This window comes from Etheostoma spectabile, unplaced genomic scaffold, assembly GCF_008692095.1.
Source record: "Etheostoma spectabile isolate EspeVRDwgs_2016 unplaced genomic scaffold, UIUC_Espe_1.0 scaffold498, whole genome shotgun sequence".
Lineage (NCBI taxonomy): Eukaryota > Metazoa > Chordata > Actinopteri > Perciformes > Percidae > Etheostoma > Etheostoma spectabile.
In genome coordinates, this window is record NW_022605619.1 from 26,043 (window position 1) to 48,541 (window position 22,499).

General features: G+C 43.3%; 1 protein-coding gene across 1 annotated transcript in view; it reads right to left on the reverse strand.

Moving 5' to 3' along the window:
- LOC116686800 (probable E3 ubiquitin-protein ligase HECTD4) overlaps positions 1–22,499 on the reverse strand; it is a 108,276-nt gene that overhangs the window by 22,061 nt on the left and 63,716 nt on the right. Inside the window, 19 exon segments of the mRNA XM_032511852.1 lie at positions 4,771–4,992; positions 5,893–5,996; positions 7,230–7,385; positions 7,491–7,610; positions 8,183–8,329; positions 9,846–10,036; positions 11,398–11,521; positions 12,529–12,632; positions 12,906–13,051; positions 14,095–14,318; positions 14,404–14,611; positions 15,116–16,524; positions 17,290–17,469; positions 17,872–18,077; positions 18,190–18,320; positions 18,861–19,066; positions 20,226–20,407; positions 20,506–20,666; positions 21,359–21,495. Coding sequence (XP_032367743.1) covers positions 4,771–4,992; positions 5,893–5,996; positions 7,230–7,385; positions 7,491–7,610; positions 8,183–8,329; positions 9,846–10,036; positions 11,398–11,521; positions 12,529–12,632; positions 12,906–13,051; positions 14,095–14,318; positions 14,404–14,611; positions 15,116–16,524; positions 17,290–17,469; positions 17,872–18,077; positions 18,190–18,320; positions 18,861–19,066; positions 20,226–20,407; positions 20,506–20,666; positions 21,359–21,495 — 4,358 coding nt within the window.

Here is a 22,499-nt window from a genome sequence, read left to right on the forward strand (position 1 = left end):
TCTCCACCAGATGGGTTAGCAGGGATGCTAATTCGAGGTCTTCTTGACCCAATAGCGACGCCGTTAACACGATCACTTAACAGATTCCCCTCGTAACAGATCAACACTCGTTAACACATCCACACTCGTTAACAGATCAACACTCGTTAACAGATCCACACTCGTTAACAGATAACACTCGTTACAGATAACACTCGTTAACAGATCCACAATCGTTACAGATCAACACTCGTTAACAGATCAACATCGTTAACAGATCATTAAATGTTAATAACAAACAGACAAACAAAGACCCAAGATCACGTCCGGGAGGCTTGGGCGGGTCTGCATCTGCAGACAACCTGACACCTGTAACCCTGTACCATATACCATGTAACCTGTACCTGTAACTTGTACACCTGTTAACCGTGTAACACTGCTACAACTGTAACTTGTAACCCTGTACACTGTAACCTCACTGTGTAACAACCTGTACACCTGTACCTGTAATACACTGTACTTACCTGTAACCTCCCTGTAACCTTGTAACCCTGTACACCGGAACTTGACCCTGTACCCTGTAACTGTAACCTGTAAACTGTAACCTTGTAACCTGTACACCTGTAACCTGTACACCTGAACCCTACACATGAACCCTGACACTGTACCTTGTACACCTGAAACCCTGTGTTGTGTCTGTTTAACCCTGTGCTTTGTTGTTGTGTGTCTGTTGTAACCCGTGGTGTTGTGTGTGTCGGTGTAACCCTGTGCTTGGTTGTTGTGTGTCTGTTGTAACCTGTGATTGTTGTGTGTGTCTGTTGTAAACCCTATGCTGTTGTTGTGGTCGTTTGTAACCCTGTGATTGTGTTGTGTGGTGTCGTTGTAACCTGTGCTGTTGTTGGTGTCTGTTGTAACCCTGCTGTTGCGTTGTGTGTCTGTTGAAACCCTGTGCTTGTTGTTGTGGCTTGCGTTGTGTGTTGTTGTAACCTGTGCTTGCTGTTGTGTGTCTGTTGTAAATTGTTGTGCTTGTGTTGCTGGTTGTCGTTGGTCTGTTGTAACCGTGTGCTTGCTTGTTGGGTGTATGTTGTAACCTGGTGTTGTGTTGTGTGCTTGTTGTTGTGTGTCTGTTGTCACTTGTGCTTGCTGTTGTGTTGTCTGTGTAACCTGTGCTTGTTGTTGGTGTCTGTTGTAACCCTGTGTGTTGTTGTGTGTCTGTTGGAACCCTGTGCTTGTGTTGTGTGTCTGTTGTAACCCTGTGTGTGTTGTTGTGTGTCTGGTGAACCCTGTGCTGGTTTGTGTGCTTGTTGTGTGTGTCTGTTGTAACCTGTGCTTGTGTTGTTGTCTGTTGTAACCCTGTGCTTGTGTTGTGGTCATGTGTAACCCTGGCTGTTGTGTGTGCTGTGTGTCTGTTGTAACCCTGTGCTTGTGTTTGTGTGCTTGTTGTTGTGTCTGTTGTAACCCTGTGATTGTTGTTGTTTGTCTGTTGTAACCCTGTGCTTGCTGTTGTGTGTCTGTTGTATCCCTGTGCTTGTTGTTGTGTGTCTGTTGTAACTCTTGCAGCAGTGTCACTCAGTGTCTAAAACTAATGTCAGGTGTCCCTCGCTCTGAATCGGGTTGTCTTTTTTTTTTCTGTTGTCTTGTGTGTCTCTGGTTCCTGTTGCCAAGCAACCTGGGGAGTCGTGGTCTCCATTCATTCATCCAAGCTCTCACCTGTTCCTGTTCAGCGTAACCTGTGTCTCATCACCACCTGCTTCTATCCCGTGACCTGACATCCGGTCCCGGTCGGATCCTTAGTCACTATCTTGTGTGTCTGGCGTCTCTGTCGGACTTTTGCATTTTGTTATTTTTGCTCCGTGTTGTGTGTAAACACGTCTCTGCCTCTGCTCCTCCAGAGATCCTCAGCATTCAGACTCACCTTCGGATCTTCATTAGCCACTTCCTCACAGTTCGGATTCCTCTTCGCTCCCCTGAGCCCGCCTCACCGCCTCCTACCATTACACTTGGTTTGTCATCTGGCTCACGGACTGTCACTAGTAAACTCTGGTTGGATTTCTAAAGAAAAAGTGTGAATGTGTAGTGTCGAAAGATCTGAAAATCGCGCAAAGACGGTCGTTAAGTAGAGACGAAAGGCAGCGCTAGATCTGTTTAATTAGTGTGAAGAAGAGTCCAAGGAGACGAAAGGTAACGTCTTTAAAAATAGAGTCGTGAAGGGTAGAGACACTGAGGGGGATCACCAAAGGAGCACTAACATGGACTAATCAGTGTGAAGGTAGTCTCAAGTTTACAATTGTGTTTGATCTGTTTTATTGTTTTTTTTTAGGATACTTGTGTTTTATCTGTTTAACTGATTTTGTGTAAAGCACTTTAAATCGCCCTGTTGCTGAAATGTGCTCTGCAGATAAAGCTGCCTCGCCTTGGATTTAACTATCTTGTGTCTGCGTTTGGGTTTTTCTGCCAGCCGGGTCTGACATAAAGACACTTTGACTTTGTACAAACAAGTCTACAGTAATCCACGGAGCACATATCCGACCAGTCTGCAGTCATCCACCTTCAAGGTTGTCAGCTGTGGGGAAATACTGTGTCTGCCTCGCGTCCTCTGTGTAGGACGGCCGCTTCAACCCACCAGTCCTCATCCATGTAGCCTGTAGCCAGGTTTTGTGTTCCTGCAGAACAGGAACCTGCTGAAACCCAGTTCTTGAACTGAGTCAGGCCCGTTTGCATTGTAATGTAATGTTACTTTTTGACTTTCCTGTATAATAAATATGAAATGAAAATATAGTGGCACGTAGCTTTAACAGCACCAACAAGTTAACTAGCCAAAGTTTTAATGTTATTATTATTATTTCTGTTATTATTGTTATCTTTATACTGTCTTTTCTCTCTCTATACGGTATTCTTCTTGCTGAAAAGTGCTGCTGGAAATTTTAATTTCCTTGCTGGACTCTTCGCAGAAGGATTAATAAAGAGAAGTCTAAGGCTGAATCCCATTCCTTCCCCTTACCCCTTCCCCTTACCCTACCCCAGTTTTGCGCGTTCACGCGGACCTAGTGCTGTCCCAATACGTATTACGAGCTAGGGGTAGGGATAGACCGAGGGCTGTATAGCCCTTGAAACCTAGTGTGGACGCGACCTCACTTGAAAACACACAGGCATCAATGGCGCCCGTCGACCAGAAGACTCATGAATGTAATACTTTCGGCTTAATAATTGATTTAAAAAGTTACGACAGTCTTGTTTTGTGGCTATGCAGTCCTGTACATGTATACTGCAACCATGTTCCTAACTGAAACTTTTAAAAAATCGCTAGCTTGCAATGCTAACACTAACGCTAATCGCTAACGTTGAACAGTCCCACATTTCTGCCTTGAATGGACGTGTAACATCGCATAGATTGTATAATATATATATATATATTTAATATTAACGGTCTACGATACATCGCTACGTGCTTCCATATACCGCCTGTACACACAGGAGGACACAGCAGCTGGTCCACTTTGGGGCTGAAAACGCAGACGTTTCCTAATCCTGTTGTTCATGTTGTACCCATTCTTATTGCATTGGTACGTATTATTGTAACATTTGTAATTATTCCTGTCATTGTTCATGCACTTGTATATTGTTGTTGGTTTTGATATGGGTCACTGATGATATGGGGTGGGGGGGGGGGGGGGGGGGCAACAGGCTTCAGACTGGTCTGGAATATCAGAACAGCTGTAGTTAATTTGTTTATTTGCGGTCTTGTTTGTATTTTTTAGTTTGTATTTTTTAGCCTTTTATTGTGTGACATGTTAGTTATGGTTCTAATAGTTGATTGCTCTGTAACATCATTTTAGGTAACGTTTTTTGCCGTTATGTTCAATTTATCACATAAAGACAGATTTTTGTCAACAAAATGTTTTTTGTGAACATCAATGACATTCAAAACGGTGATACTGAAACAGTATGTACACACACCATGTATACAGGGTGATCTGTATGTATATACACATGTATAGCAGGTGTATAGTTTGTCATGATACTGTATACACATATTTATTGCAAACAGACCTAAGTACAACACAGATAAGAACATCTGCCTCTGCACCACCAAATGTGAACCTAAAATATATAAATATTTAAAATCCATATGACACTGTTGTCCAAACCCACACAATCACAGACAGAGACGCCATCTTGGGAGTTTGTGTCAATACGCTGTGATGTCACCAAGTTGTGTCCCATTTCATAGGGTATGTTTTCACCCACCCCTTACCCCTAAGGGCCAAGGGGTAGGTGTAGATGGAGAAATGGATTCAGCCTAAGTCTTAGCCTTTAAGAATTAGATTGTATAGCCTATTTTTCTTTTATGCAAGAAAAAAAACAGTTGCAACTTGTATGCAAATAATTATAAAGAGACATCTTAAACTGGTGAAAAGAGGAGATGGCTCTAAAAGACCGAGGTAAACCATCCAATAAGAAGGGGCTTTAAATTTAAAGGCTCTCCTCCCAATTTCTTTAGATATACGTGGTAATAAAAGATTGTCAGTGTTTCTTAGGCTATGGGATATTGATATAGAATATAATTATTATTCTTTTATGAAAAAAATCCCTTCATTTTTGTTTTAACAATATTGTTTTTAACAGATTAACTGATAGTATTAAATTGGTCAAAGTTGTAGATAGATAGATAGAGAGATATTGATCCCAAAAAAATGGGAAATTACTGTTTTTTTACTACTTTTTCACTATTACTACTACTTAATTGTAGCGGCAGGGAGAGACATGAGGTTTACACTACTGGTCCCTTACATTTTCAAACTTCTTGACGTAGTTGTAGGTGAGCACGTCGGCCTCCTGCAGGTCCTGCTCCGGGTCCAGACCGTCGCCCGCCAGACCCTTCCAGAAGGAGCCCAGCAGGTCCAGAGGAAGGGGCACATCTGCGCGGATGGCAATGCCGAGCAGCTGACCGAAGAAGTGCAACAGCTGCTCCTCTGCATAGCTGATGGGGCAAGGCGTCAGGATGTACTTCCCCTGAGGACATCAGGAAACAACAACAATGACTCAGACAACGCCGTCTGGAATTAACCTCATGGTGCAAGATAGGATTCTGAGAACAAAACTGCACTTACTGAGAATGAAACTCAAAACATGTCCGTTTTTTTTTTTTTTTTAACTGTGGCGAAACCCTGAGAATGCAGGTGGTGCAATCCTGGAACATACAGTACTGTATAGGCCCAAATATAACACACCCGGGTATTAATATCTTTTTTAGGATCTTCTTACTTTACTTTTTTACTTTACTCTTTATCTTACTTTTGGAAAAAGACCTTTTGAAGACCAAACCTTATTGTATAAATAAAAATCATTTCATTTGAAAATAAAGACACTAAAACAGAGGCACATTGTCGTTTTTCACATCTTTCAAATAAAATTATGTTTTCAATATTTTTTTGATGAAATTGTCACATTTAAAGTACCTTAAATTTAATATTTTGTAAATGGCCAACCATTGGCATTTACCCTAAACAGCATAAAAATGAAAGTAACCTGCAGTCTATTGGCCGACCTTTTATAAAATACCAACTGGGCTGTTTAAGGAAAATATAGCGTCTGTAGATTTCTGATTTTTGGCCTGACAGAATTCCTGTCGTGTTCTGGTCGGGCTCAGTTACTACTCAAACAAACACATGCTGCCCGAGCAGCAGCCCACTCTCACGATCATCACCCCCGTGCTCTGGCGCCATCAGCTGTTGTGAATCTATACTAACCTTTTAAAAAGTGTACACCCTGAATGTAACACAATCCCACTTTTTCAGACATCTTATCAGAAAAATATCTTATATTGAGGCCAATATGTTTGCCGTGTTGAGAAGACCAGCAGTGTCCAAAACAGGCCAATCTGAGAGCATGTGAGGTGCAGAAACACCGTACCTTGTTCCGGTTGGCTGCAGCGCTCGGGCAGGGGAGCAGCAGGGAAAGAGCCGAACTCTGTAACTCCTTACACACCTGCCAGAGGAAATGTCTGAAGGAGCCACCTGGAGAGAGAGAATCATCAAGGCCACAGTTAGCACTGAAAATAAAATCTAGTAAAATAAAGTCAAAGGTCAAAGTTTACAAACAGTCACCACTGCCCCAAAGTGCTGTACAGATACAGAGAACAGCATAAGATAAAAAGCAAATTAAATAGCCGAAAAAACCCTTCTAAAAACAGAATATGCCAAAAACAAAACAGACAACAGATAAAAACAATACTTAAAGCAATAACAAGAAGTCTGAGCTGAAAGAAGCTTCTTTTTACCACTGAGCTAATCTGTTTATCGAGTTTAAAAGAACCATCAATAAAAACAACAAGACTTTTTACCAATGGGCAGCAGTTTGAGGATATTGGGCCAAGAGCACTGTTAAAACCAGAGACATTAGGCTCCCCAAAAATTACAACTCCAGTTTTTTTGTCAGTTAACCCTGGTGTTGTCTTCACCTTTGGGACACTCTCGTGTCCCTCGGGTCAAACTGACCCGGGACTTATTTGGGGTTTTAGAAACAATTCTGAAATATAATTTTCCTTCATAATCGGTTAACAAATATTGTCTTTATCTCAATTTCCAACAGCTGAGATAACATATATGTTTAGGGAATGCATCAGTCTCTACTAGCACACAATTAAACATGGGAGTTATAATTCATGTTAAAAAACAACTATGGAAACAACTTAAGTGTCATATCCTGAATAATCTTCTGAATTGTGTCAGGAATACATGTTTATCACAGGAAATAAGGAAAGGACGTTGATTTTTTTAGGTAGAAAAAAAAAGGAACTTGTACCATTTTTCTTCTTGTCAAAATTTGGAAATGGGTCAATTTGACCCGAATACAATACAAGGGTTAAGTTGAAAAAATAATTCAGTGACATCCAGTCTTTTACTTCATGTAGACATTTTGTCTTGTTTTGGAATTCAAAGGTAGGTAAATTTGGATGTCATCTGCGAAGCAGTGAAAGGAAATGTATTTTTGGAAGATTGATCCCAAGGGCAGCATATACAGCGAGAACAAGACTGGGCCTAAAATTGCGCCTTGAGGCACCCCGCTGTCAATCGGGGCTTTGTTTGAGTAAAAAGAAACCAGTCTGTCAGATGTGATTGAAGCCCTTTCAGAGCTGTGTCTTTAACGCCTGCACAGGACTCGAGTCTGCACAATAAAATCTTGTGGTCAAGTAAAAGTCTGCAGTGCGGTACAGAAAAGAGAGAAAGACAAGAAGGAGAAATTCTAACTTGTGCCGTGAACTTCCTCCCCAGTGAAGCGGATGTTGAAGGCGTAGGTCGGGTCTCCTCCGCTCGCCAGTTTCACGCACAGCTGCGACGACGGCACGCAGGCTAGCTGGCGTGCTGCCTGGCAGAAATACGTGTTCTCCGACGATCTGATCTCACCTGATGGACAAAAACACCGCAGTGTTAGAAAGAATGAGCGCAGAGAGCCAAAAGCAAATCAAATGGGAAACAATACACATATGAACTGGTGAAAGGAAAGCGAACCTCCAACAATCTCCAGAGGGTCCAGTGTGATCTCTGGGGCGGCGTGGTCAGCCGTCCGCTGAACTGTTGCATTCAGGACTCTGTTCATTACAGTCACCTTGGTGTCATAGAAGTTCAGACCTGTAGCCAGCGGAGAAAGCAGGTGATGGAGTGTGAATGACAGCATCTGATTAGAAGTCTGTGTTTTAACGAGGCAGGGTTACAATAAAACAGCGGTCCCCAAACTTTTTAGCAACTGGATCCGTTTAATGTCAGACAGTATTTTACAGATCGGGGCTTTAAGGTGTGACATATACATAGAATAAAATAAAATGATACGACTGGCTTAAAATTTGTGGTATATTGTACAAATACATTTCTTCAGTCCTTCGTGTTCCCGTTTTTTGGTCTTTGAATGCTCGGGCTTGGTTGGTGTTTTTCTTTTTCTTGGAAGTTGTAGGCTTTTGTTCTGTCCCCCCTCCCCCCCGGCCTTCTCCCCTTTGCAAAGGAACTTTCCAAAGACGACTGTTTCTCACTCATTGTGCTTACTACTGGGTTACATTTTAGGGTTCACGTGACCAAGATGTAGCGCAGGGAATAATTCTTCAAAATAAAAGCTTGTTATAAAAGCTCAGATAAGACATAAAACGGATGCATGGACTGGGCCCCATCGCGCCCCATTAGGCCCCCTTGACGCGTTGCATCCGGTTTACCTTTGGCTTCACATAACAGCGCTGCGATGCTGTTCTGGTAGGTGTGTGTCTGTCTCAGCTCCACCAGCGGCAGGAAGAAACTCTCCAGGGTGTTGTTGAGGGACTGGAGCAGAGCAAAACGGAGGCGCATGCTCTCCACAGGCACGTCTGAAAACACACGCATTACACAAGATGACTAAACAGAGCAAGTGTGACTTGTAGTATGACATATACATTTATCATATATCATCAACATTGACATGCAATTTAAAAGATCTGCATACCAACACATTACAAAATAAAGTTGTACATTAGATGAAACTTTGTTTAAACTATAGTCAAACAAGGCAACACAATTTTACTTGTATTGCACTTTTTAGCAGCAATTCAGTTTAAGTTCTTAAACACATTATTAAAAATTATAATTAAAAAACAATTGTACGTATCAATACAAAATGAGCCAGAATCAGAAATAATTTATTGACCCCGGAAGGAAACTCTGTGTTGCAGTTGCACAAATAGTAGAAATATAATCAAGTAGAAATATAAATAAAGAATTATGTGGATATGTACGGTATTTACATAAAAACAGTAAATTAAAGTTAAACACAATTAATACCGAATATTGAAAACAGTTTGAACACAGGCTGAGTAGGCGTCTCTTCTTCTCTGGTTCTGGAGCGTGCAGGAGGCAGGACATGATGCGGATTACACCGCGATAACGCACCCTGTTTGTAAACAACCAAGTCTCTCGCCGGTCCTTTTGGGGGATTTTGGGGTCAGCTCTTACCGAAATAAGTTTCCAAATCTTGTCGTCTTTCCCATTTTTGCATTTTTGTTTATGTCTTTGTGGCGTCTTCTATGTCGCCCTTGTTGTTTGTTTTCCTTCCGGTAGCGCCACGATACAGTGGGATTCGAACCCGCGACAGTGTGACACAGACTTAGTGCTGCGGTTCATGCTTCCGTTCATGCTATAAACTCTGCAGGGGGCCCAAACTTTTGCAGAAGCCATTTTTCTGTTATTTTGAAAGTGTAAATGATGGAAATAAAAGCTAACTTTTTGTGAAATATTACACGAATGTCTAATCTGTCATTTGATGCCTTTTATAGATTTTTCCATCTTTTCTTGGCTTCTTTATGCACATTAATACACATTTCTACCTGGGGGGCCCAAACTTTCGAACCCCACTGTAGAACATCAACATCACCCTACTGTGACGGGCTCAATCAGACAGGAAGCCGAACGCTGAGGCAGCACACCGCCCCGCGTGGGAATGCACGAGGCGGCAGAGCTGCTTCTCTTCCCAGACTACTGAAAAATAAATTTGAACTTTCAAATGATTTAAAATGTATATTTGAATTGGGCTCAGTTGGTAGAGCGTGCGCCCATACATAGAGGGTTACTCCTCGACGCAGCGGGCCGGGGTTTGACTCCGACCTACGGCCCTTTGCTGCATGTCATTCCCCCCTCTTTCTTCTTCAGCTGTCCTGTCAAATAAAGGCCCATTGCCCCAAAAAAATCATCTTAAAAAAAATATATGTATATATTATTTTAAAAATATTATTATATTAAAATATTTGTTGACAGTCCTAGTGTGCATTAGCAATATTACTGGAAGGGTAGAAAGAGATTTTTTCATTTCTATTCTACACAGACAGAAACAAGCGAGTGGTTTTTACTCACTGAGCAGGCAGGCCACTCGGGGATCCGCAGCGTCTCCGGGGTCCAGGTACACTTCGTGGGGGTGCAGTCGGGCGGGTGTGATGGCCAGGTGACGGCACAGCCTGTTGACGTACTGGACCAATGCCACGTCCATTTCCAAATTCCACTTCCTGCAGGCCTTCTGGGCGTGCCGAGTGTCTATACAGGTGCACCTGGTACAGAGGACAGCTGCTGTTAAAGACACACACACCTCCCACAATGCTTAGTCACTCATGGGACTAAGTCACTCAGGCGTTTGGACGTGAGATACACTCAACGTCTACACCGCGTTTGTCTTGTGTACACTGGGAAAAGTGTACATTGTGCAAATGTATTTTATAAAAAAAACAAAAATAACAACATGCGTAACTAAATCAGATTCTGAGTCAGCAGATATATATATATATATATAGATAGATAGAATAGAATATATAAGAATATAACAGTATAAAATATAACAGTATAAAATATCAAAAATATAAAGTCAAAGATATAAAGTGTAGTGACTGTCAAGTATACATATATAAATCAGCTTGAATAAGCATAGGTAAGTGTTAACACTCAAATGATATTGCACAGTGATGGAATGAAATGATTAAGTACTAATGTTAAGTAAATAAATATTGCACAGTAATGGAAAGGTTAATGTTTAAATATTGCACTGTATGAAATGAAATTGCACAGATTCCAGTGATAGTAGATAGATAGATAGATAGATAGATAGATAGATAGATAGATAGATAGATAGATAGATAGATAGATAGATAGATAGATAGATAGATAGATATGTAAAAAGTAGATCTGAGCAGGCAATCTGATTGGACAAGTAGACATTTAGAATGTGCTCAAATCAGGCTCATCACTAAAAATATATCCCGGCCATTTCAGTGTTCTGTTTTTGAAACATTTGTATTCCTGAGAAAAAAATCATGAAAGTCTCCAACATATTTATATTAAAAGGGACTCATTGGATTAAACAGTTCTTTGTTCCAATGCTTTACTGGAAATGTGTCCGCTCATGCGACGCTGACACAGAGCTAATGTCAAGTTAAAAATAGCTGCTAAATGTGACGTTTGCCAGGAGATAAATCTGATTAAATCTGTAGACAGATTCAAAAAAAGTTACAACGCATTTGAGCAGTTTAGTGTTTACGTGTGTGGTAGTTACTAAGTTTGGGGAATCCCACAATCTTCACAAAGCTAGCATTAGCATAAGCATTAGCTTAAGTTAGCTGGCTGACTGAAAAAGGAAGGGGCCAGAAATTGTCTCTTGCTGCTTTTTTGTTCGAATTTGTCGCACAATATAAATACAGTTTGATTATAACTTTTAGTTTGTTGGTAATCACTGTTGTGTAATAGCAACATAACGTACACTGGAGGGTGTGATTGGTGCGTTTTCTATTTGCAAGGACAGAAAAAAAAGGCACACGTCATGTTACGTTACACTAAGATGACGAGGGAGAAAGTGAAGAAGGACGTCAACAACATGTTCTGTTGAAATGTGACAGTATTCATGACGTTCCCCGGGACGCACCTTTCCAGGTGGAGGTCGTAACCACACGCCAGAATCGCCCTCCAGACGCTACGGATGTCCTGCTTGGCACGGTCAACGGCGAATTTATGGAAGCCTTCCAGCGTCAGGTACTTCTCCTCCGGGACTAAATAAGACACAGTGGAACAGGACAGGAGGTACATTTACTCTCGTTAGGTATGGCAGGACGTCACATGTGACCAGAGTGTAATCCCATCTGACCATCAGTAAAAGATGCATTTCATTTACGGTTTCATAACACAAAAACACATCATCTGTTCTGCCACTGGATTGATCAGTTTATTGGCTAATTGTTTAATTATGAAAAACAGATTTATTTAAAGGTTGTTTTTTTTTCACCTGGACAATATTTTCCAATCTTTGTTGTGTCTAAGTGAGTGATGGTAACAACAATCTTTGAAATTGGTCCAGTATTTAGCAAGACAGCTGCAGGTGGCTATAGCAAAACAAGCTGCAATTTTTTTTTTTTTTTTAAAGATAGTGGTGAAACAGTTTGTGTCCATTACAAATGCAGACCCCATTTAACTAATCAGTACTTGGAGTGTGTATAGAGTTAGCATCTTTTCTAATCTCCATCGCCAAACCTACTACCTCCATAAAAATAAACTTTCATCATCCTAAAACACACTTTATTTTAAGTTAATAGAAGAAAAAAAAAAAAAAAAGAAATCAATCCCGATCTTGGTTTGTCTTTCTACTGTTCCCACAATCTCCACTCCTTTGAAACTGGTCCAGTATTAAGTAAGACAGCTGCAGTTGGCAATAGCGAAACGAGCTGCAACGTCCAATAATTGAATATTGTGCACATTCAGTTCCTCTGACAGACTCAGATTATTATTTCCCACTGCTGCTGGTGCAGTTTCTAAGTGTCCAAGTGAAAGGTTTTCTAGTGTTGCTTCAAACTAAAAGGATCTTGCTCTTTAACAAAAAGGTCCATTTCTGTAGGGATCCTTTCCATGATGTTGTCAGTCACATGAAGGAAAGGAAAGAAAGGGGAGCAGAGCTCTGCACACATCTAATCATCATTCATTGTCTCAATCTTAACAAAACTTCCAGCGACTAACGTATTCAGTGACATTTTGTCTTGTCAAAGTGTGTATCATGACTGCCAACCTTCTGCTTTCTTAGCAGGAGATTTGTCCACATCTTTCTCATCAGGCCTGGATTTCTCAGGAGATTTGGGCTTCAGGACTGTCTTCTTCTCACTCAGAGCAGTCCTGGCAGAAGACAGACACCAGCTAATTCAATTTATTTACCATGTCCAAGTGTAACTGTAGCTTTATTATGGAACCCACTGCAGTTCTAGGCAAGACCAGCCCACCACATCCCTCGCACGAGGGTCCCATCCCCTGATCAATGGGCTATTCCAACATTAACTACTCAAGCTCGATGCCCTACCCCAACCAATCGGGCGGCTTCGTAGGGCGCTCTTGCCTAGAACGGCAATGGGTTCCATAAAAACGTGTAAACATTGAAAACTACTGACTCACCTGACACTGTTGAGCACAGACTTCTCCTTGGTGGGCGGTTTGGTGATGGGCCTCTTGGTGCTCACTACCTTGCCTTGGTGCTGTTCCTTTCCTGCTTTGCTGTATTTGTTCTTATTGGGCTTGGGGGTGCCGTACTTTCTTAGTATCTGAACCGAAAAAAACATTTTGACACACATGAATCTACATACTGTATAGACCAAATCACCTTGCTGCTGCGCTACCAGAAAAAAAAAAAAAAAGTCACTTTCTGTAAACAAATGGTGAAATCTGAACTTATTTATTTCCGTCATTTTCATGCGTAATTTGTGCAAAAATTGTGTGAAAATGAATGGAAACACCTTAAAATGTCTCAAATCAATTTGATATGCCAATTTGATTGTAAAACAGCGTGTGACGTCATTATCACAGGTTTTTGTTGGCTTTGAAGCCGTTGGATGGAAACACACTTTCACCAGCTTTATTTGCATTAATTTTTTTACAGAACTTCAGATGATTTGATTGACACGTGGAAGGAAACTTAGCTATTGTCATGCCATGATTTAGGATATGGTCTACAACTACTGCTCGGATATCACTGGAAACAACACTGTTGTTGTCGCTTCTGTCTTGGTCCGTTGCTTTGTCCTCTACCACGTTCCTCAACACTTCTCAAACAAAGCCCACAACCACCTCTCAGAAGGGGGGCTAGTCCTGTCAATACTGTAACTAGTCTTAAGGGTGGTACACAAGACCATGTAGTAGATTACAGTGAAGAAGGATGATGAAACATTACATGCCTTTCCTGTGTCTTGGATAAACCAAATCTAGCGTGAGGAATAGCAACATGTCCCCCACCACTCGGACTCACTGCTAGTTTGGGTGGTGTCATTTTCTTTAGTCTGTGGCTCAACAGGTACATTAGCTCTTCAAGCTAACGTTAGTCAGTGTTGACATAGGAAAGCATCAAGCATGCATTTTAGATGAAGGAGATGAGAGTATACCCAGCTGTTTGTCCTCTCAGCTTTCTCAACGCTGGGAAACTGAATGTACAGGAGGTTTCTACTCAAACACAAAACATTGTATAAAGTGTTGACCTCAGGGAAAGGCGGGAGAGAGATTCAAGACCTAACACTTAAAAATAACCTGAACAATAGGATCAGTGGACGATTCAGCAAAACAGAGATTTTCCACCACCAATGACGTTGTGTACCTGAGTAAGCTGGTCCTCAAGTACTTTCTTTGGAGGCCTAACGTTGGTGAAGAAGGTGTGCAGCAGGTTGCCAGGTGTCTGCGCGTTGATCTGCTCCTTGCTGAGGTAAATGTCCGACACTTTGACTGGCTTAGCCGGCGTGAGGCTGAGCATCTGCTCCGAGTGCACACAGCTCTTAAAGATATCTGTGAGAACATCTCGGGCTCCAGGTACAAGCTTGTCACCTTGAAACATGGAGATGGAACGTGTGAGATTTGGCAGAACTATCTTCAGTGTTTTAAAAGCAGGAAATATATAATCAACACCAACCTCTGACTGACTTGTCCAGGAAGTAGTCTTCAAGAGCGGAGCTTCCCTGCGTGTCAAACAGGCTTTGGTTAACACTGGAGGCTGTGAGGATCTCCTCATTGGTCAACTCCATCAGATCCTCTTCTCCGTCCAGACTGGACAAGCCAATCAGGTCACTGCTATTGAAAAGACTGGCACGGATCTTTTCCACTTTGGCCCGAGAACGAACCTGTTGATTGACCAAAGAAAGACAAGAGAATTTCAACAAGACAAAACTAAACCACGTAGATCTATTATAAAGACAGAGCGCATTTAAGTACTGCCTCCACCAGAGGGGAAAACCCTTATCTACTCTCCATTCACTTTGAAATGCATGAAGTTCTCCTCCTTGTCAATCTGATCTTTTAGGAAACAACAGAGAAATTACTAAAAGCTGTTGTGTGGTGGGATGCACTAGTACTTAAAGTGAGAAAGATACATACGTTTTTATAAGCTGCCAAACTGAAAAACTGGACTTTTAGGAAGACAACATTGGATACAGATGTGAGGAATCAGCATGGATAATTACTCTCTCTATTACATGTTGTAATGTTTGGTGTGTTGCATGTTATGTTGTGGTCTACAAAGTTTTAAGGAGGTCCTGCCTCTTAGACTGTAAACCTAGTTTACCCACGGGTACCAATAGAGTAACCTGAACCTGAACCGGTCTCTCTGGTGCTCTTAATCAACCCACCTCAATGACAGCATAGCCCTTGATGGGCCTGGCCACGACTGCATTGCTCTCCAGCGAGGTGACTGTGTGCATGGACCCCCCGTCTGAAGCTGATGGCGTTTCCGAGCTGTCGAGAGGCTCCCCTAAGCTGCCAAGACTGCCCAGGCTTCCTGTACTACACAAGGAGGTGTCTAGGCTCTCCTGACTAGAAACCGTCTGAGTGTCTTGGGGGCCCTGCTGAGGGTATGTAATGGCCGAAGCTGCAGCAGCAGCGGTGGTGGTGGTGAGAGGGGGACCAGCTGACGGCTCCTGGTCCACGGAGAGCTCACTGGCGGTGCGGGACACCCCCTGAGAAGAGCTGCAGATCGAAGTCTGGCTGGTAGAAGCCGAAGCGCTCACGCTCATAGCCGGAGTCACGCTGCTGGAGCTGTCGGGACTTTCAGGAACTCCGCTGTTTGGGAACGGCCGCTCCGGTTCAGAGCCCGCTTTGCCATCCTGAGGACTAGAAACCCCGGCTCCAGCTTTGGGCTTCTTAGGGTCCTCCTCCTGCAGCGGGATGAAGACTTCGTCTTTGAAGAGCCCTCCATGTGCGTTGCAAGCCCTGCGGATAGCGTTTCGAACCACGGCCTCCTCCAGGTGCGTGGGGATACCCGAGAGCACCAGCAGGCGGCTGTGGGCCGTGGGGCCCACCAGCGCCTGGCAGGCGTCCGTCACGGCGTCACTGGTCACGCTTAAGCCCTGCGGGTCCTTGTTGGTGAGATGTCGTAGTATCATGAGGAGCGTGAGGCCGCGGTGGAACCACAGCATGTCCTCGGGTTTACTCGCCGCCATGTTCAGCAGGGCGCTGTCGCTCTCCGACAAGCGCGCGCCTCCACTTCCCCGCTTCCCGGAGACCGCGGCCGCCACCGCGGCCGCCGCTCTCTCGCGCTTCATCTTGACCTTCTTACGTTTGGAGAGCAGACTGGGGCTCTGCGGCGTCTGGCCCGGGGACGATGACGAGGACGAAGACGAGTCGCTGAGGTTCGGGGCGCTGGTGGAGGACAGGGCGCCCACTGAAGAGCCGCCAACGTTGAGAGGAAGAGTCACTTCTGCCACGGCGAGACACACCTCCATCAGTGCGTGGAAGTAGGTGGAGAAGCGGCTCTGGTCCGTCCCCAGAGCCAACGCCACGCCTCCGGAGGACGACCCCCCGGCTCCCGCCCCCCCAGCGGTCCAGCCCTGGGTCTCCCGGTCGTAGAGCTTGCGGAGCTCTGTCTGCAGGGCCATGAGCACGGCGAGGCACGGGTTGAGCAGCAGAGCGATGGAGCTGGAGAGGCCCGCGGGGCTCTTGCGCTGCTCCAGGTGGTGGATCTTTCGCAGAAGCTCAGCCAGCAAGTGAAAGAGGAGTTCTTTAATGGAGGGAGACAGATCTGTAGTCCAAAGTAAACCGCCTGAAACAATAAGAACAACGACGTAAAAAACATTGAAAGTTGAAATCTACATTCATGTTCGGTCGGATTTATCTGGAAAGCTTTCACAGTTCTTCTAGGATTTGACTTTGATGACTTTTTAAAGGAGCGATGTTGGGTGACGTTACTTCTTGTTGACGTTTTTTCATAAAAAAGCAAGACTAGCAAGCCCCTCCCTCCTCCTCCTCCTCCTCATCTTCCTCCTCATCCTGTCCCCTCCCCATCCCTTTTGATTATTTCTGGATGAATAGATTAGTTGTTTGGTCTGTAAAATGTCCGAAAATTGTGAAGAATTCGGAAAAAACGATCAATCAATTATAAAAATAGTTGGCAATTGATTTAAAGGTGCCTTACCACCCGTATTTCATGACTTTGTAACTTGGTTACCTTGTTTCAAGCCATTCTAGCGTGGTATAGAAATCCTGCAAGAAGACCCAGCTCCATTTGGGCCGCTTCTCACTGATCTCCTCTTTTCTTTGGCTTTTAACACCAGGTAGAGTACTGATCTTATGTGTATACCTTTACCGCATGCTGGCTTATTTTGGTTTATGTTACTGTAACCTTTTTATTTTTTTATTGTGCTTTTATTGTGTTATCTATTCCTTCTGTATTATCTTTTTGTGCAGCACTTTGAAAAAACCTTGTGTTTGTTAAGATCGTGCTATATAAATAAAGTGGGACTAGATTGGATATTCAACAAGCTGAGCTGCTTGACTCTGATTGGCTAGCAGCTCCGGGTTAACCTACCCAGGAGTTCCACCACCTGCAGCAGCACAGACGAGGGCACCGTGTCCAGCTCGTCCTCAGACCGCTCGCCGTTCTCTCCCAGCTTCCACGTCAGCAGCTGTTCAGCGAACGCCATGGCCAGAGGAAACTCCAGCGGCAGGGAGTGCAGCACCAGCACAGCACCGGGAGGGGGCGACACCCCTGCAAACAACACAACGATAGGATGTTGAATTACATTTTTATCCTGTAAAACAGGCGTTTCAAACTCAGTTTCACCAAAATCACATCAAGGGTCTAGTCTAATCACGTGCTTTTAATCATCAAAAAGCCAAATGTCTTTGTATTAGTGCATGTCTCATATAGTCTTCTCACTTACAATTTGGTCAAAATAAAGTTTGCCTCCTTTTTTTTGCCAATTATTATTTATTGGCAAAAAAAAGGAGGCAAAAACATTGAGATAAAAAAAACAAAAAACGCCAAAAGTGTCGGAAAGGAACCTAAAACGTCAGAAAAAGTATTGATCTTCAGTTTTGACACAGGAGGCAACACAAGTACATGGTTAAACGTAAGAGAATTACAAGGGTTAAGGAGTTGGATACTCACCCAGTTTGATGTGCACCTTATCAGTGGGGATGATGACAGAGGGGTACTGGTTGGTGGTGGGAGGGGGGGTAAGGCCTGTGTTGGTAGGTGAGGCATCCAGTGGATAGCACATGGCCTCCATCAGATTCAGCTGGCCGTTTCTACGCACTTTGTGACCCAGGCCGTACACCATGACTCGAGCCCAGGGGGCCTTGTAAAGGCTGGAGCTGAAGGAGCAAAAAAGACAGGAGAGAATTTAAATAATTTAACAAGAAATGAAAGGGAAGAAACGTGAGTTCATCATGAATTGCTGGAGTTGAACACTTGGGAGGAACTGACTCTTTGCGGCAGCCCAGCTGGCTCTCCTTGCAGGACACGATCACGAATGCAGCGCCGGGAAAGCTGACGTCCATGCTGACCTTTGACTCCGTCACAGGAAACTCCTCAGACGTAAACTGCTCGGGTGCATTCTGTCAAAGGGAGCAGAAATAAACGAGATATTGAGAAGGCATTATGGGCGGATATCGCCAATCATTCCCCAAATCGATTTGATTCAGATTCACATTTTACATTAGGGAAATTACAGTTACAATACCAATTCAACTTTGATATAAAAGAGATTCTTGGAAAACTTGCTGTCAAATGTACAAACAAAAACGTTTTTGTTTTTACCTACATTTCATTCACTTTTTTCAGTGTTCTAACTTTGTTTTTCTTAAAATGCTATGAAATTAAATAAAACACCCACATTCAATGAAAACAGTGAACTGATCAGTTATTTAACCTGTGACGAGCGTTGTATGGAACAATCCATGTTATTTCTATTCTTCACAATTTTGTTGGAGGAAACCCAAATTTCTGATTCAGAAACCTTTTGAAAATGGGTTAAAGACACTGGCCCACAACAGGCAAGAGTGGAAATCCTGTGTTGTTGCCCTACAGTAAGTACGGGCAGTAGGTAAGTGGGTGCCCAGAGGCAGTTTTATTAAGTGAAGCCCTGATTGGCGGACCTGCAGGAAGCAGCAGATCTGCTTGGTGAGCTCCAGCAGGCTCTCCTCTCCTTGATGCAAGGCACGGGTGATGGCCACGGTGAGCCACTCCTGGATGGGCTGAGCGTTGCCCTGGTAGAACAGCTCTGAGGGGGAGCAGCTTTGGCCCTGGAGGTTGTGAAGCACCGACTGGGCCAGGAGGATCGAACTGGAACTAATCGTCCCATCTGCAGGAAGAACAGCATCATAGCAATCAGCACAGAAACACACACGGTCATTAATATCACACTGAGTACACGCCCAACATTGTTCTAAATATGACGATATTCTGAATGTGATACAGATCCTGTAAAACAGTGCATTGTTTTGGGTATTCAGAATAAGACCTTTTTCTGAATATAGCATTTTCTGATTAAGACGTATGGGATATGTTGGTATTTTGCAGATTATAGAAGCATTCTTTGGACATGTATAGAGTGCGCATTCAGAATCTGCGTCTCATCAGGGTTTGTGCTGCAGTTTACGGCTTATTGCCCGTTTACAGCTTATGGTCAGTTGCTAGGGTTACTGTACACAACCAGCCGGCAGTTTGCAGAGATGCACGGTGGAAACATGATTTTAAACATGATCAACAACAGGTTCCTGGATAGGAGATATATATATATATAAATCTAGAAAGAGTTTGGTTTTTAACATGAGTGTGTAGAGCAGCGCCCTCTTCTGGCTAACCAGCAGCAGGAGCTTTAATTTAAGTTTCACTTTCAGTCGTAAACTTCCATCAGATGTAAATTGAGCAGGGTGCCAGTGATGTTTTCTCCTGCTGCATTTTTCCTTCTTACAATGTTGCCTTGGATACGTTTTGTCCGTAAGTACTGTACATGTTCATAAAAAATGTTAAAACGAATTGTACTTGGCATATCTTTGGTTTGTTTGAGTTTTCTAATGTCAAATCCCTAAAATTGATAGTTAGCATGGCTATTAGTAGTGTTGTAGGTTTGCATTATATTTGGTTATCTGTATTAGTTTCATCTCATTTCTGTTTGTCTTCTGCTCTTTGTTTCAGTTTTACAGTATATTAAAGGAAAGTGAAGTTTCTTCATTGAACCCCAAGAAAAGTTATGCCTTGTGTTTTTTGGGAGAATTTTACACTGTAAACTAAGTTTTAAAGAATCAACTAATTACAAGGACAGTATAGCTGGTTTGAAGGAAGGAGAGAGAGACGCAACACGCTGAAAAAAATTCATATTTTACAGGGCTGCATCTAAACGGTAATATTAGTGAATTAGAATATTTTTTTTCAAAATTACAGCAAAAAAATGGAGAAATCAGTGTGTGTAAATGGAGTCAATGGGCGATCCAGCTCTCAAGAGAAAGATTAATACTCACCAGGGAGGGGTGGAGCCAGCAGCTGATTGGACAGCAGCTGCAGGTGCTCTAGGGTGATGTCACGGATGGCAGGTATGTGGAAGAGACGAGTGAAGGTGTGGGGACTCTTCGGGGCAAAGATGTTGAGCAGGGCCATCCGACAGTACAACCGAGCCAGCGCGCTCTCACAGCGAAGCAGTTCCCTAAAGCAAAGCGGTTAAAACCAGATTGGATCCATTTTGAGAGCTGGTGCAGAATGCAACGTGTGTTATGTCTTATCCCCGTTGGGTTTATACACTACCTATGAATCTGAATGTTGCTGCTGTCCAGTGAGACTAAGCCATTAGCTGCAGTCCGTCGAGATCCAGCAGGCGGACGCTCCAGCATCTCAATAGGATACCAGTACCGCACCAGCACCCCCTCACTGCGCAGGTAGGTCTCCACCTGCACCAGCTCATTCACCTGCACAAGTTCAAGTAACAAAGGCACATTTATGGTATTTGAGTTTTTAGGTTATGAAAATGGATCAGGCCTCTTTCAGTAGTAGCACAGTAGCCCTTAACTTAAAGATGTTAGGGAAACAGGCAGAAAAATTAGGGGTGCACACCTTAAATCGACCTGCAAGTGGATATAATGACTAAGTGGGTGAAGGCACATAGAACGGGTACAGTCAGGTAAGATCAGAAGATGACATCACTCTAGTGTAATGCAGCCTTTAAAACCAGGAAAAGATTACGAGCTTCAAATCTAAGACAATATCTAGTCTCATATCACGATATCAACATAATATCGATATAATATTAATATATTGCCCAGTTCTACTACTCTCCCTGTATGGATGTGATATGATTTCTATATTTGTTGTTGGTCGGGCTCAGGTTTAACTCTTTGTGCCACAGAACTTTCTTTTTTTATCCAGTTTCCCAGTCAGTTATAACGAAAAAAGAAACATAAATAAACTACTTTAACGTAGATTGTCTTCAGGGCTTTGTTACATGGTATCGGATCGGTGTATAAACTCCAGCACTTCCCGATACCGAGACCCGTGTTTTAGGTTGAATCAGAGTCGATACCGATACTGGTATTGGAACATCTCTGTTAAATACATGTCCAAACATGGCTCAAACACTGAAGAATCAGGTATCTGTACTTACAGAGTCCACATCCAGCACCACCCCGTGCAAACCAAAGGTCTTTAACATGCCCCGGATAGCAAATTTGGGCAGGGCTGTCCCTCCTGTGGTGCTGTTGGTGTTGTTGCTGTCCGGAGAGCGGATGACGACAGTCAAGCCTGCGTTGAGGGGGAAATACATCATGTTGGTTAAATAGTTTACAGAGACCTCCCAGGTCTTTCCATAAAGAGCAGGTCTAGACCAGGACTCTGGGATGTTATTTATCTCCAGAACTTTCTAAAAGAGCAGGTCTAGACCAGGACTCTGGGATGTATTTATCTCCCAGGTCTTTCCATAAAGAGCAGGTCTAGACCAGGACTCTGGATGTTATTTATCTCCCGAACTTTCCATAAAGAGCAGGTCTAGACCAGGATGGGATGTTATTTATTCCCGAACTTTCCATAAAGAGCAGGTCTAGACCAGGACTCTGGGATGTTATTTATTCCCAGGTCTTTCCATAAAGAGCAGGTCTAGACCGGACTCTGGGATGTATTATCTCTCCAGGTCTTTCCATAAAGAGCAGGTCTAGACCGGACTCTGGGATGTTATTATCTCCCAGGTCTTTCCATAAAGAGCAGGTCTAGACCGGACTGGGATGTTATTTATCTCCCAGGTCTTTCCATAAAGAGCAGGTAGACCGGACTCTGGGATGTTTATCTCCCAGGTCTTTCCATAACTAAAGAGCAGGTCTAGACCGGAATCTGGGATGGTATTTATCTCCCAGGTCTTTCCATAAAGCGCAAGTCTAGACCGGACTCGGGATGGTATTTATCTCCCAGGTCTTTCATAAAGCGCAGGTCTTGACCGGATTCTGGGATGTTATTTATCTCCCAGGTCTTTCCATAAAGAGCAGGTCTAGACCAGACTCTGGGATGTTATTTATCTCCCAGGTCTTTCCATAAAGAGCAGGTCTAGACCGGACTCTGGGATGTTATTTACAGAAACCCAACAATTCACCAAGAGCAAGCACTAGGCGACAGAGGCAAGGAAACATTTCCTTTAAGAAGCAGAAACATCGAGCAGAACCATGGCTCAGGGTGGGGGGGCATCTGCCTCCACCGGTTGGGGGGGAGAGAGAGAGAGACAGACAGAGAGACAGACAGAGAGACAGACAGAGAGAGAG